The sequence below is a fragment of the Typopeltis vanoorti genome, chromosome 16, assembly GCF_054136105.1.
Source record: "Typopeltis vanoorti isolate ZY-2024b chromosome 16, IOZ_Tvanoo_1.0, whole genome shotgun sequence".
In the NCBI taxonomy this organism is placed as follows: domain Eukaryota; kingdom Metazoa; phylum Arthropoda; class Arachnida; order Uropygi; family Thelyphonidae; genus Typopeltis; species Typopeltis vanoorti.
The window spans coordinates 39,844,711-39,861,532 of NC_143564.1; the positions used below are offsets into that span (position 1 = coordinate 39,844,711).

At 35.5% G+C, this 16,822-nt stretch overlaps 1 protein-coding gene across 2 annotated transcripts in view; it reads left to right on the plus strand.

Moving 5' to 3' along the window:
- The window catches only part of LOC150097966 (uncharacterized), a 490,509-nt gene that overhangs the window by 96,672 nt on the left and 377,015 nt on the right, over nt 1-16,822 (plus strand). For both annotated transcript variants that reach the window (XM_090406015.1, XM_090406016.1), the window contains exon 4: nt 5,150-5,308. In XM_090406015.1, coding sequence (XP_090262141.1) covers nt 5,150-5,308 — 159 coding nt within the window. The remainder of the gene's footprint in view (nt 1-5,149; nt 5,309-16,822) is intronic.

Genomic DNA, 16,822 nt, shown 5'->3' on the forward strand with positions numbered 1-16,822 from the left:
TTGCTTGCAGTTACACTACAGAAGCACTTAATTGAATTTGATATTAAAATCTTATAATGATTTATCTTATTTAAATCTTATAATTATAATTTTTTCACATGAGTAAGTTTTAGGTATTTTATCATCATCAAATTTCTGCCATGTACCCTCAAGGGGGTGTACAGGATATGATAGTACTACATGAAAAAAATTACATCATTACTAACTGCCTATCTACAATTTTCCTCCAAATCACTCTGTTACTTGTCAAGACTCCAACATTATCAGATCTTATATTTCTATCATCTAAGGCACTTTGTACTGTATCAATCCACCTATATCTTGGTCTTCCTCTGGGTCGTTTTGCTGCCAACCTTGCAGAGAACAGTTCTTTTGCTAATCTTTCTTCGCCGATTCTGTTTAAGTCTTATTCCATATGAATTTATTCAATTGACTTCCCACCATACCAGCTTTGCTGATTCTGTTGTCTACTTCTATATTTAATTTACCATCTTCATTAAAAATTGTGCCTAAGAAGCTGACTGTTTTACTTATTCCACAGGTTCTCCATTCACAACACAGTTGACATTTTCAATGATTCTGCCTATTTTCATTGTCTTTGTCGTTTTATTGCTGATCTTCATACCATATCTATTACAACAGCTATTCAATTTAGTCAGAGAATCTTGCAGACTTGTAGTGGATTTATTTAGAAGTATAACATCATCTCCATAAAGCAAAGAGCTGACATTAACATCTCCCATTTTTAATATCATGTTTAATACCACTTTCCTTCATAATGTGATCCATATAGATAAAGAATAACATAGTGGATAATGTACATCCTTGTCTCACACCAGATTTAACATTCAACCATCTTCCTGTACTTCCTTCAATTCTAACTGACGACTCACAACTCAAATACAGACTAAGTATTGCTTGAGATAATGCCCCATTGACACCATATAATTGTAGCGTATTGAATAGCTTCTCTCTTGGCACCTTGTCATATGCCTTTTCCAGATCGACAAACCTTAAATACAGATCTTTGTTATATTCCCATGCTTTCTCGACTATTTGTCGTAAAGTGAAGATCTGATCCTGACAGCCTCTATTTTGCCTGAATCCAGCTTGTTATTCACCAAGCTTTTCTTCCACAATTCTTCTCAACCGTTTCTCAAGTATACTTGCATAGATCTTCCCAGGAACACTCAGTAGGGAAATACCTCTGTAATTCTCACATTCAGTTTTATTTCCCTTTTTATATATGGGTACTATGAGAGCTCTATCCAATCATCGGGAATTCGTCCGTCTGTCCAGGCTTTCTGAACTATGCAGTGCAGCCACTGTAAGACTCTTATACCACCATACTTCAGCATTTCTGGTCGAATATCGTCTACTCCAGCTGCCTTTCCACATTTCAAGCCTTTGATGGCTTTTTCTACTTCAAGTATGGATATGTATTCCTGCCTGCATGCCTGGTCAGTGTTTTTTACCACTGTGCTGTCATCACTGCTTGTTTCATTTAACAGTGTTTCAAAGTAATTACTCCATACTTCAAGGATATCTTTTTCTCCCGTTTTCATGTCACCTTTATCATCTCTAACTCCTTTTACAGCACTCTTTCCTCCATTCCTAAGCTTCTTCAACAACTGCCAGAATATTTTGCCAACTTCTTGATATTTATTTTCTATATTCTTGCCAAAGTCCACCCATGACTTTTGTTTAACTAGTTTTACACAATATTTAGCATTCTTGCATTTGTCTCTATATTCTCTAAGAGCACAAGCTGACTTATTTGCCAGGAAGTTTTGATATGCTTTCTTCTTTTCCTTCACTGTCTCTTTAACTTCCTGTGTCCACAAGGGAGTTCCGATTTTTTTATCCTTGCAGACAACCTTACCGCATGCCTCTCTGGCAGAATCGATCAATGTTTTCTTCAGAGTTTGCCACTGAATCTCCAAGGTTTGATTCCTGTTCTCAAACTCTTTCATTTTTTCTTCAATAATCTTTGTGTATTTTAGTCTAGAATTCACATCTGAGAGCTGCTGAACTTTTATTCGCTTTAAAACTTTCTTACATGTTATTCTTTTCGATATGAAATTCAATTTTATCCTGCTCAAGACTAAATAGTGATCACTTCCAATTTCAAACACTCTGGTGTCCTGCACTAGGAAGAAAACATCACTATCAACAATAACATAGTCAATGAGACTTTTCTTATTCCTAGCCTCTTCTCTCCATGTGAATTTGTGCACATTTTTATGTTGGAAAATGGTGTTAGTAATAACCAGTCCATGTCCTCAGCAGAAATCCAACAGATATTTGCCATTATTATTAGCTTTGCTCTTTTCTCCAAATTTTCCCAAAATATTTTTGTGTGTCTGACAATTATATCCTACTCTGCTATTTAGATCCCCAACAAGGACCAACTTTTCCTTTTTCATTTTGTCAGTTGCTTTTGCTAAAGCCTCAAAAAATTCCTCCACTTCTACCTTAGTAGAATCTTCTGTGGGACCATAGGCACAAATAAGTCTCATTGTCCAGTTCCCCATTCTCATATTTGCCCACATTACTCTACTTGAGACAGCCTGCCATTCAAGAAGATTATCTTTATATTTTGTGTTGAATACTATGGCTACTCCTTCTTTTTCTTGATTGTCATTGCCTGAATATAACATTTTGTATTTATTGCTCAGAAAGATCTCACCAGTTTTTGGCTTTTTTGTTTCAGTCACCCCTATTATGACGATGTGGTACTTATCTAATTACTCAGCTAGCTCCATTTCTTTGCATTCAAGCTTCTTATGTTGATAGTACCGATCTTTAACTCTGGTGATGTTGAGTTGGGGTTTGTTTTCAGATTTGTTCCTGTAGCTGACTTTTCGCTGTTCGCCCTGGTTCCCTGGCGAAAACAACTGGGGCCTTGACAAAATTTCGTGCCCCAGCCGGCATGAAATTTTGTCATGTCGTACCATCATTTTTTATTTTGGTTTAACCAATAAGTATACAATTTGGTTGGCTAAATCTCAAATTGCCAGCCCATCCTCGTTTGTTCAGTATCCAAGTAGATACCCAACAGGGTGCATCTCGAGAAGGTGAGGATTGGACATTAGGTCAGAAGCCCTGGTCGGTTCTCCGCATTCTTTTAAAGGCTATGTGGAGGTCTCCTCTTAGTTATACAGCTTTGACCCTTAAGCACCCCTATTTTATTAGGTATTTTACTAAAATGTTAATTTTTCATTTTAGAATTATATATCAAACATGCTGTAACATTCTTTGAATATGAGTGATAATATTTTGGTAATGTCACCCATAGATGAAGATAGTCATTGCTCAGCAGTTCCAAATACAAAAAAATCTTTTTTTTGGGAAGAACATATTACTTAATTGTATTACGTTTTTAGGAACAGTTCCTGACGTTTATGCATTTTTTCTTATTCTTAATTTTCACATAAAATTACATGAGTTACATAACCAGAATGCAAGAGACAATCTGTAAACTTTCCTATATAAAATCTTTGGTTTTTGTAGGACTGCAAACTTTTATTTATATCACTAGTGGGGATGGCTAAGATTGGGTAATTTAACAACCCTGTCTTAGAGCTAAACATGAAACTATTTTCTAGCCATTCAGGTCTCTTATAAACAGAGTGATTCTCATACTGTGCAGTGAAATTAATTTCAATTGTGCAACTGTATTGATAAAATTATATGTTGCTAACCTATACCTAATAAAAAAAAAAAAACCTCATGTCATGAAATATTTACATATGTTTAATGATATTTATTTCAGCGAACAGCAGTAATGGTTGCATTAATGTTCTCCTATTTTGTGTACAAAAGCAAGCAATGTAATGGTGGAAATAAACTGGTAACACAGTTGGAGAAAAATGCCAAGCATAATTTAAAATTAAAATGTATTTGGTGTAAATAAGTGTGCTGACCTGTTAATTAACCCAAAATACCTCATTTTTGAGATTCTGAAAAACACTAGCCCATTAATTTATTTAAATAATGAAATGCAACTTCAAAAATAGAAATTTCTGAAATATACAAAAATGTTTATTTTTTTTTTTGTATGTTTGAGTTTTGCTCATAGTTGATGAGATTCAGCTGCTCAAAGTAGAAGGTGTGGTTTTTGATATTAATATTGTGAGCACTTTTATAGTGTTTTACATACTAATAACAAATAAGCTGATTACTATTATAATTACAGCATACCTCTTCTTCTTCTTGAGCTTCACGAACCCTTAAGGTTCTTAGCTGCAAGCACCACAGTTCTCCATTTTTTCCTATCTTTAGCCAACTCCTTCCAGTTTTGCAGCTTTAGCTCTTCCATGTCCATTTCAATGTTATCCATCCATCTTCTGTGAGGTCTTCCTCTAGGACGTCTTCCATTTGGGTGATGTAGAAAGGTTCTCCTCGCTAGCCTATTATCCTCCATTCTTTCCAGGTGACCTAACCATCTCATGCGACTAGCTCTGATTTCATTTATTATTAGTGGCTTCTTATAAAGTTCATAGAGTTATTTATTTGTTTGCCTTCTCCATTCATCTGTCACAGGATTTTTCACTGGACCAAATATTTTTCTTAAGATTTTGTTTTAGAAGCATTGATTGATCTTCATCAGCTTTTGTTATATTCCATGTCTTGTTAGGAACCAATTACAGCATACTCTGAGCTTTAATTGAAAGCATTCAAAAGTATATTTAATCTCACTGTAATGTTTACCAATACTAATGCAAAATAATGAAAACTACCTGAAACAAATTTTAAACAAATATTTGTTTCAATTTGCAAACATGCTGATCTTGGAAGTAGAGATTTGTTATGTGAGGTCGAACAATGTTATATTAAACACATGCATATTTTGAAGAAATTGGGATTAGCTGAATAGCTTCATTCCCTTCAGGTTGACACCACAAGTTTTGCATTTTGAGAGTTAATAAAAAAAAATGACAGGTTGAATACATGGAAATGTATTTACAAAATCCCGATGCATTCCATTTGTGGGTATCACTTTTTTTTTTGTTTTTTTGGTACTTTGCAATTATTGAAAAGAAAACTTGAATGCCATTGAAATTGTGATATTCATAGTATAATTAATAATTCAAATATTGTTTGGAATTATCAATAGTTAACGGATTGGTATAACTTTTCACTATAGATAAACAATCCAGGTTCCAGAATCGAAGCAATTCATTCAGGCCTCTCTCTTCTGTAGTCGTGCATAGCAGTTCTTCCCTTTCTCTGACTTCTCATAGTTCAAATTCAACTAAATATTCATCCAGAATTATAGCAAAACAGCAAAGTTCTTCGGCTATAGGTAGGTAGTAAAAATTTAGAAAATTTTCTAATTTTTTAAATAAGATGTTGTCAGGGGAAAAAAAGTGTAAGCAGAAAGGGAATTAAATATTTAATATATACTACCATTAAAATAAATAATAAAATTTGTATATTGCTAGTAGTCAAAAGTTAATTTTTTCCCCTTTACAGTATTTTAGTGTTATGTTTGTATGACATTTAAAAATAATCTGTAGAGTTTTTCAAAAGTAATGAAAAAATCTTGATCTCATTCACCAACAAAATTGTATAGCGAAATATGATCACATAAAACCATAACATTTGTATTAGCATCGAAATCAGAATGACTACTTATGGTTTATTTTTGACAAATTTCAAATTTATTGGTAAGCATATTCTTCTTGTTTCAACCTGGACTAAAGATTTTGTATTGGGTAGGCTGTACATATTTATTCACAGTGGACTTCTTATTACACTATAACTCTGAGTTAACTTAGATGACTAGTGAGTTAAGGATTCATTGATGGAGGCCATACATCATACTTTATTTTGAACTCATTCACACTGGATGCATTCACTACTGCAACAGGCAAACCTTGCAATAATTTTCTTAAATGTACACAAACTTAACTTCCAGGGATGCCTCCTTGTCCTCTCCCTACTTTCCATATTTTTGAATGAAAATTTTAATAATTTTAATAATAATGAAAATTTTTATCTGTTGATAACTTATATCCTTTCAGAAGTTTATGGAACCTCTATCATATCATTCCTCCTTTTTCTATTTACTAGTGCCTGCAGTTTGCATACTCTCAGTGTGTGTGTGTGTGTGTGTGTGTGTGTGTGTGTGTGTGTGTGTGTGTGTACACACACAGGTGTATATATATATATATATACAGGTATCCCTCGATTAATGCAGTTAATTAATCCCTCGATATTACCTCGTATATCAAAATCGCGTTAATCAAATCTAATAATCAATGCTAAAAATTACAATTCATCCATGATCGATTACTGTATTAATAATTTGTAGGAGGCTTGTAGAAGGAATGACATCATCATGCTCATGCCACGAGGATTGCATGTTTATGCGTGGTAAATGTAACCTTGCGGAGCTCGCAGTGTTAAAAATTGCAGCGTAGATCGCAGTATATCTGAGAGATAAATTCATTACTACTATGTGCCAAAATGCAATGAAACATAAAGAAAAAACACTGCAAATATAATACATGATGGTACAAATTAAGTTAATATTGAATCCAACATTATTTCATAGCCGAATATAGAAACTACAAGAGTTTCGTGCTGAATATATCGAAACTAAAAGTTTCGGCGGATGCAAGCATAAGCAACCTTATGGGCAATTCGTAATAAAAGTGGAGTAAGCTCCAGATCACTTCCCTTAGTATTTTCCATAATGTAAAGCACATCTCCTAGAGGACATGTATGATAAATAAGCCTTTGGCTCTCTATTTCAGTAATATATAATGGTCTATTTATTTTCAGTTACAATCTAGAAATTATTGAACAAAGAATCAAAAAAAAAAAAAAAAAAAAACTAAACCATACTATACTGACATCGGAGGTCACGGTATCTCTCAGATATAATTTACTGACAAATATTACAAACCTTTACATGTTAAACAACTGACAGCAAAAAACAGTGCGAAATATCATTCGTAACATATGAATGCACAGCTATGCATGACCTCCAAGCTATACACTGAATTGTGTAAGAATATTTATATTAAACATTTTGCATGCATCTGTCAGATCAGCTGCGAGCTCCACAGGGTTAAAGGCATGTTAATCAAAACTCTTGCCGCGTATATCAAGGTATTGCCACAATTAGTTTCGCCGCGTTAAGCAAGGGATACCTGTATATCTTCATAATCTACATTCCATAATCCCAATATTATCTTTATGTTTTTCCCTCACCCTTTCCACAGTTTCTTTATTCCCTTCTAACCTGGGTGACCAAATCTAATCTGCACACAGCCATCCAGCCGTGGTTGTATCAGGGACTTGTAAAGAGACAAAATGACTTCCTTATTTAGTTTGTTTTAGTATTGCATTATCCTCTGAGGTGTATTTGCAATTTTTGTTCTCTGTGACTTTTGAATTCAAATTCTTATCCACTATAACTGCAAGATTCCTAGCCTCATCAGTTTATTCCAAGCATATCCTACTAATATGATGTGCCATTGGAAATGTCATGATGCCAAAGTGCATAACTTTACATTTAATAACATTGAACTGAGCAATTATCATTTGCCCACAGTTCCAGTTTATTCAAATCATTCTGTAAGTGCTGTATATTAGTAGCATGATACCTAATCAGCAAGCAATTGAACATCTCCTTTTCAGGTCCTTCCCTATATCATTGATCGAATAACATTGATCCAAGAACTGATCCCTGTAGTACTCCACTAGTCATCATCTCCCCCCAACATGTACTGCATTCTGATACTCCATCAGCTAACCACTTAAGTTGATTCCATGAAAATTCATCAAAAACTGTTAATTGAAAGACTGTTTACCAAATGGCAATTCATTGAATGACAATTCATCAAAAAAAAAAAAAAAGCATTTGATGTATAGTTATCATGGATATTCAAGATTCCATCTTGAATTCTGGTAGATTCTCTCCCTCCCGAATGGCAATTCATTGAAAAGGCAATTTATCGAATAAACAGTTTTTCAAACAACAATTCGTCACAAATGCAATTGATTGAAAAAAGAATTCATTGTACAAGGGTTCAAAAAATTCGATAATTTTTGAACCCTTCTACAATGGAACTATCGTACATTCTTTCCATTCCAGGGGAATGGAAAGAATGTATGATAATGAATCTTTCCTGAGCTGAGACTCGAGTTATAGAAATATGTCAAGGGCCAAGCCAATTAGACTGAATATTTTCTATTGCCAAAGGGAAAGATATTGTTGATATCTTTCCTCACCAACTGGTGGCAAAATAGTTACATTCTTAACCGAAACCTCTTCTGACACTATGATGAAATCTAAAACTCTCTGACGTCGAGCTTCTTCTTTCACATGCTGCTTAAGGAAGTTGTCTCACATTAACTCAAGAAATTCTTATCATGAGATTTCTCTTCTACTCACTGTTGGATAATTTAAGTCACCCATAATGATTACTTACTTGGCACCCATGAGAGTACTTTTGTACTGAATTTCAACATCTCACTATGTAATTCACCCTGTTAATCTTGACTTAGATCAGATAGCTTCAAACTCACTGCTACATGGGACATTGACCATTAGTGCATTCATGAGTTTCTACCATAAGTGGACTCAAATCATTTGATATAATTAGTAGTACCCTACTCGTTTCTCTTTGGTCCTTCCTAAAAATATGATATCATTTACACTCAGTTCCAGTTAGCACATCTCAGTTTTTTATTTTATTTTTATAATGTTGAGCCCATACACGAGACGTTGGTTGATCAACCTATAGTACATTAGTACTGTGTATGGTTGAAAGAACTAGTTTCACTAATGGCAATAATCTTAGGCCACAATGTGTTTACCAAGTCAGCAAACTTTACTCCCTTTGTTCCTGACATTCTTGGTATTTATATAGACACAACAGGTTACTTGTTGACTTTTTTGTGTTCTTACATGTACAATCTTCTTGGCCTGGTTTGGCGATTTTCTCTTTTTTGTTTCCACACACACACAAGTCTGAACCAAAAGCATGCATTTCCATCCCTTCCATCTTGGTCTACAATTATTGTATCAAATTAGGACTCTCAGTTTTAATGTTCAGTTTTGTTGTGATACCTACCCACATTGGAATCCAAGGAAATGAAACTGCAGATATAGCTACTAGATAAGCTCGTACTTTCTCCACATACTGCTTGTCAGTCTCTTATACAGATTACAGACAGTTAATAAGAGCAGAGTTAATTAATCAATGGCTGTCATCCTGGAGAGGAAGCATTGATAAGCAAATTGCATGAAATTAAGCCTGAAAAAGCTTGTCGGTCTAGTCTGTGTAGAAACAGAAGGGAGAATGTTGTTCATGTTAGACTCTGCATTGGTCACTTCATCTTATATGTTCATATCTGCTGAGGGCCAATGATCCACACGTGTGTGTATTTGAAGATATCTGATTTAAGTCAAGACTAACAGGATGAAATGTAATACTCAACCATGTAACACTCATCCTCCCATATATCCTCTTCTGGTGGAATGCCAGCACTTCACTTGAGAGGAATGCAGTTTCTACTAATCTGCTGAGCTATATATACACAGTCAGATCTTGTCTGACTTGGAAAATTTGTATGAAAATTTTCCTCTCTTCATGGGGGCAACTGTCCATAGTGGAGAGGATCTCCCAATGATAATATGCCCTTTCATTCTTCCTCTATTCTTTATTCTACTTCTCCTTTTACTATCCTTTCTTCTAGACCACCATCACCACTGCACAGCAAACATGATGGCAGTACCGTACCCTGCCATCATGTTTGCTGTGCAGTATCCATGGGCATCTTGGGGGGGGGGGGGGGACTTGGTAGCTTCATACCACTTTAGCCTCTGCTTAGGCAAGATGGGTGATTCTATTGCCTGGCCAGAATCATTTGGCTAGTGGGCTTGCCTGCAAGGATCAGTTGTGTTGCAGTAAATGTCCTTTTCCATAGTCCAGGAATAGATTCCAAGTTATATTTTATTCATGTGGGGTTCCCCCCATTCCTTGACTGTCGATCTGTGTGTGTTCATGGACTGGTTTGCCTGTTCTGAGGGATGAAAAACCCGGGTTTTCAGGTGAAAAACTCTCTACATCTGTATTACACCAGCTAACTCACCTTTAGTCGAAAGAGACCAGATAAAGGTTCCTAAGGCCATGGACGGGAATCGAACCCAGGTCTTTCCGACCAAAGGGCTTTGTCTATACCGACTTAGCTACAACAATACCAACATTCTTATATTACACTCAACTGGCAAACATGCATTTGGGAAACTATCACTTTTCTTTACCCGGAAGGATTTTGAAGGGTTGACAGGATCTTCAAAATCTTTTAGAAAATGCTGTTCAGGGGCTATTCTGGTGAGAACAATGCCACAAACTCAGTCACAGCATCTTTTCCGTGCAACATCCATCAGGAAAGGGCATAGCAATCATGGTCACCAGCACAAAACTTTGAATTATTCTCAAGGAGTGATATCAAGGTGGGACCTCCTTGATGTCCGAGATGACAAGATCTGCTTCAAAATAAAAGACCAAGTAGTGACAGCCATGAGGAAGAATGCTCATATGTAGGTCACCTTGTTCCCACCTGAAACAACATCCTTACTTTTAACACACTCAAAAACCATCAACATCTGTGAAAGCTGGATATTCAAACTGTCCAGTTAGACTGTACATCTGGAACATTGTGTTGCTTTAAATGTCAAAAGTATGGTCATTCTTAAACTGCCTGTCGTGGCTCTGTTATCTGTGCCTGATGTGGCACAGATCGTGAAAAGATCGTGCAAACAAGGACTGTAAGAGCAAGGTACCTAAATGCCCCAATAGTGAGAGATCGCACTGCTTACTCCCAAGCATGCCAAAGGTGAAAGGATTTAAAAAAAAAAAAATCCAAATAATAAAAACAGCTGAGCATCCCATACTAGGAGATGAAGACGTAGTATACCACAAATATAACGTCTCATGGTAAACCTTTCTTATGCTGAGAAAGTAACTATAAGAAAGTTACCTTCTCATAACTACAAATCTCTGAACATTACAATATGCTTGCTGTCTCAAGAGTTCATAAAAAAAAAAAATCAAGATGGGCTCACGTCAGAGGACATACCAAAAATGTTTTCATTACACAGGAACTTACTAATAAAAAAAAAAATAATGGAATGTGCTCTAGAGGGTCAAAGACATACTTCGTGAACCTTGGCCCATCATTAGATGACATAGACATCTCCATTCCACCAGAGCAAGATAAAACAATTAACATCTTAGTGTTCTAGAAGGAGCCCAGTTTGATAATGTCTTGGATTTTCTCAAAAAAAAATGGACACTGGCTATCCACAATTTTCTAAAAATTAAAAAATTGAAGGCTTAATAAAAATAAAACTTCACATAATAGGATGCCAGGTGATCCCACCAAAAAAGAAATAATAAAAAAAATTCTACAATGAAATAGTCATGGATTCCGTTAAAACATTGATGATATCAGTACTCTCTTGCAGAAGTAAGAACCATTATGCTTCTGCCTGTAGGAAACTTACCTGCAGTTTAAGTGATGATCCAGTGTTATGAAATGCTACCATCATTCGTAAGGACAGAATGGACTTACCCATGGAGGAGTTGCCATCTTTGTGGGCAACTGTACCCCATCCCAGCAAGTCCCACTCAATACCAGTGTAGAAGCAGTTGCTATTTGACTCTTGGTTGGGACTCTAATAACAGTATGTTGCATTTAGCTTCCTCTTGCCACGGATATTTCTCAAAGATGGCCTTGGTGACATCATATTGTAGTTATCATCCTTTTTACTTTTAAGTTGGGATTTAAATAGACACAACACTGTAGGGTAGGGCCCACATAAACATCAGAGGAAGAGTTGCCGAGCATATGCCCAACAATAGTAATAACTTAAACACAGGAAGCAACATCTTCCATATGCCTTTCCAAACATTCACTGCCATTGACTTAACTGTCTGCTCACTTTACCTTTTCCCACTGTTCAGTGGTTAACTAATGATAACCTGTTTGGGAATGATCACTTTTCTGCATGGGCAAACATGTATTACATCATGGATATCACAGTGGAAAACTGAGAAAGCTGACTAGTCCACCTTCTCTTTATTAGCAGAATTCAATTCTGCAATGGTAAGCTTCTCTCCTATCAGCGATGCAGTACATAATGTAACTGAGAGTATTATACAAGATATTTATATTCCCATGAATTTCCGATTAGTTGTCATAAAGTGAAAATCTGATTTTGACAACCTCTATTTGGCCTGAACCCAGCTTGTTCTTCTTGAAGTTTTCCTTCCACAATCTTTCTCAACTTCTTTTCAAGTATGCTTGCATAAATCTTACCTGGAACACTTAGTAGAGAAATTCCTTTGTAATTCTCACATTCAGCTTTATTCCCTTTTTTATAGATGGGCATTATGAGAGCTTTGCTCCAATCATCGGGAATTCAACCTTCAGGCGAGGTCTTCTGAATTTTGCAATGTAGCCACTGCAAAATTTTATACCTCCACAAGCATTTCTGGTCGAATATCATCTACTCTTGCTGCCTTTCGACATTTCAAGTTTTTATGGCTTTTTCTACCTCAAGTATTGATCCATATTCCTCTTTGCATTCCTTTTGAAAATTTTCTAGTATGGTTCTGCCATTGCTTGGTTCGTTTAACAGTCTTTCAAAGTAATTCCTCCAGTCATATAGGATATCCTTATCTTCAGTTTTCATGTTACCATTATCATCTTTAATTCCTTTTACAGTATTCTTTCCTTCATTTCTAAGCTTCTTCACTAGCCTCCAGAACATTTTGCTACCTTCCTGATATTTATTTTCCATATTCTTACTAAATTCTTCCCAAGACTTTTGTTTAGCTACTTTTACACAACTTAGCTCTCTTATATTTTTCTCTGTATTCTTTTAGGGTATTTGCTGACTTATTTGTTAGAAACTTTTGATATGCTTGCTTCTTATCTAGGATTGCTTCTTTAACTTCTTGTGGCCACCATGGTGTTCTTATTTTTCTATCCTTGCAGACAACTTCACCACATGCCTCCCTAGGTGAATCAATCAATGTCTTTTTCAGAGTTTGCCACTGAGACTCCAAGGTTTGGTTCCTGTTTTCAGTTTGTTTCATTTTTCTTCAATAATGTTTGTATAGTTGAGTCTACAATTTACCAGTAAAAGCTGCTCAACTTTAATTCTTTTTAAAACTTTCTTATATACTGTTCTTTTCAATGTTATATCCATTTTTATCTTGTGCAATACTAAGAAAAATGTCACTTTGAATTTCAAATCCTCCGTACACTCTCTAACCTGAACCAGCATGAGGATATCACTATCAACAATGATTTAGTGATTGAGGCTTTTTCTATTTATCGTGTCTTCTCTCCATGTAAACTTGTGCACATCTTTATGTTGAAATATAGTGTTAGTAATGACTAGTCTGTGTCCTGAGCAGAAGTCTAGTAAATACTTACCATTATTATTAGCTTTTCCCTTTTCTTCATATTTACCAGGCATATAGGAACATTTTGGAAAAATGTTCCTATATGCCTGGTGGGATTCATTTTCTATTCTGCTGTTCAGATCTACAAGGACCATTTTTTCCATTTTCTTTGTCAGGTGCCTGTTCTAATGACTCAGAAAATTCCTCCACTTCTTTCTTAAAAGAACTTTCTGTGGGACCATAGGCACAAATAAGCTTCATTGTCCTTTTCCCCCCATTTTTGAAGTTTGCCCACATAACTCTACTTGAAACTGCTTCCAATCAACAAGTTTATCTTCATGTTTGGTGTTGAATGCTATTGCTACTCCTTCCTTTTCTTGATTATTATTGCCTGAAAATACATCCTATGCTTATTATTTAGTAAGATCTCACCTGTTTTGTCTTCTTTGTCTCAGTAATGCCAGTTATGTCCACATGGTACTTTTCCAATTCTTCTTCAAGTTCGATTTCCTTTCCATTAATACTCCTTATATTGATGGTTCCTATCTTCAGTCCTGATGTTGGGTTTCTTCTTCTTCTTCTAGATGTCGAGTTGGAGCTTTTTCCAGTAGCTGACTTTTCACTGTTCATCCTGGGTGAACAGTGAAACAGCAGGAGCCTTGTTTAACTGGACAATACCCCAGCTGGCATGAAATCTCATGTTGTACCATCACATGCATTTGTGGTTTAAGTTAATAGAGAATACATTTGGTTGGTTAAGTCCCAAACTGCCAGCCCATCCTCATTTGTTCAGTACCAAGTAGATACCTACTAACAGAGTGCACCACTTGAAGGTGAGGATTGGATATTAGGTCAGAAGCCTCAGTTGGTTCTCTGCATTCCTGAAAGGCGTTGTGGAAGTCTCCTGCCAGTTATTTGGCTTTGACCCTTAAGCGACCCATGTGATTTTCACTTTTTCCTAAAGCATGGTTGGATGATGATTGCACAGCAGCCAAAGAAGCCCAAAAGAGAAAGCTTAAAATGTTTTCCTTACCACAACAACAAACCTAATTGTTTTCAACATTGCTCGAGTACTAGTAAGAGACATCTGTCATCAGAGCTAGAAATAAACCTGGATCTGATACACATCTTCAATGGCAAGAGCAGCTAAGTCTGGAACAAATTCTAGAAAATGTAAGGCAGATGCGCTATCCACCATCCTAGAACATAATGGTTGTAGTGTTGCCAACCCATAAGCATTTGCTGACATACTTGAGAAGATTTTTGCTAAAACATCAACAGCAATTTCCAATCCCATTTGTTCCTTGTTGAAAAACACAATGCAGAAAAACAACAAATTCTGTTTTCTTCTAATAGTACTGAAGAATTTTAATAGGCTGTTCACAAAAAGAAATGAAAATTTCTTTTCTTAAATATTGCCCAACTGCTGTGGGACATACAACATCCACTGTGACATGGTGAAACATCTTTCCCCATCATCTGTAGATCAACTGTTGCACCTTTACAGTAAAATATTCTGGGAGAGCATATTTCCTTATTCCTAGCAAAAGGCATGGTTTATTATTATTGCAATTATTATTGCAAAAGACAATAATAATTGCATGGGCAATTATTATTGCAAAAGACAATAATAATTGCCTTTTGCAATAATAATTGCAAAAGGCAATTATTATTGTCTTTCCTAAATCAGGGAAGGATCCAAAATCACCCACAAGCTATTGACCAATTGGTATGATGAGTCTGACCAGCTACTTGTGCAAAATTCTGGGAAAAATGTTTAACTCTTGTCTGTTATGGTTTTTGGAGAGAAACAACCTTTTATCCAGAACACAAACTGGCTTCTGTAAATATCATTCAACAAAAACTGATAATCTAGTCTAGCTTGAAACATTCATCACAGATGCCTTTCTAAAACACTAGCACTTTGTATGTTTTCTTTGATATGGAAAAGTATATGACACTGCTTGGAGATTTGGAATGCTGAAAGACCCTTACAATTTTGGTCTCAGAGGGAATCTTCATTTGGTTAGACAGGAAGTTCTCGATAAAGAACTTTCTGTCTAACCAAACTGTCCAAGTCTGAGTGGGAACTACTCTCTTCTGACCATATACCCAAGAGGAGGGAGTCCCACAAGGTTAAGTTTTAAATGTCATGGTTTTTTGCAATTAAGGTTAACTCAATAACCAAACAATTTCCTCCAACTGTAAGTAATGTCCTCTATGTGAATGACTTTACCATCTTCTTTTGTATGCAATTCACTATAAGTAGATTTGTTTAAGTAATAAATCACCAGGTTTTAACTCATGTACATTTTTTATTTATACTAGATGTATTCGCTCGACATGTTTTGCTGTCCATATAGCTAGCAGCATCTTCAGGAGGTTGCTTAACATGAGTAAAAAAAACAACAACAAAAAAATAAACATTTTCCTACCACCTACTAATATCTATAAATTGATAAAACTGGAATGAAAGTTTAATTACAAGTATCATTAGGCATGTTATATACAGTTTCTGTGTTGTTGTGTAAACTCTGAATGTGATTGGTGGCATAGCACTCGTATTAATTAATGACTTCCAAATATTGTGAAGAATCATTCCTTGGTTTTTATTTAGTGTACCTTTTAAGCAGTTGACCTCGGAGTAGGCCTTGAATAACTTTTCAAAGTAATTGTCTTCTGAATAGGGCATGGAGGATGCTTGCCAATTTACCATGTGATGTTGTTTGAGCATGTATACTACGAGTCCACTTTTTTCTTCCCTTTTGCTTTCAACATTGCCTATGTGTTCTTTGTTGCAGATTTTGAAACTTCCCCTAGTTTGACCTACGTATATCTTTCCACAAGAACACAGAATCTTGTATACACCTCTTTGTTTATAAAATGTAACTTTGTCTTTAGAGGAGTGTAGAAAGTTTAGTAAGGTGTTAACTGCCTTTAATATTTTGAATTAGAAATTAATTACAAAGGCACGGTATCCATACCATTTTTCTTGATGCATTGCCAACAAATGGTATGGATACCGTGCCTTTGTAATTAATTTCTAGGTTATCAAGGGATGTTTAGTAATTTCTTTTTAAGTTAGTTTTTTTTTTTTTTTTTTTGAGTAATCATTTTGGAAGAACTGATTAAATAGGATTTGAAGTTCTTGTTTTCGTTTGATTTCGTCATTTTTTAGTATGTTTATATCTCTGTTTTTCAAGGTTTTGATTATTCCCACAGGAATAATCCTCCAGTGATATTTGGGGTAGACAACATAGCTCAGACATCATTAAACATACTTCCATCATGGCATATCAAATCTAATGTAATATCACCATGTAGCTTCTCCTTTTGCAGATTACCCAAATTTTCCACCTATCCTGTTGTCTACCAGCAGCTCT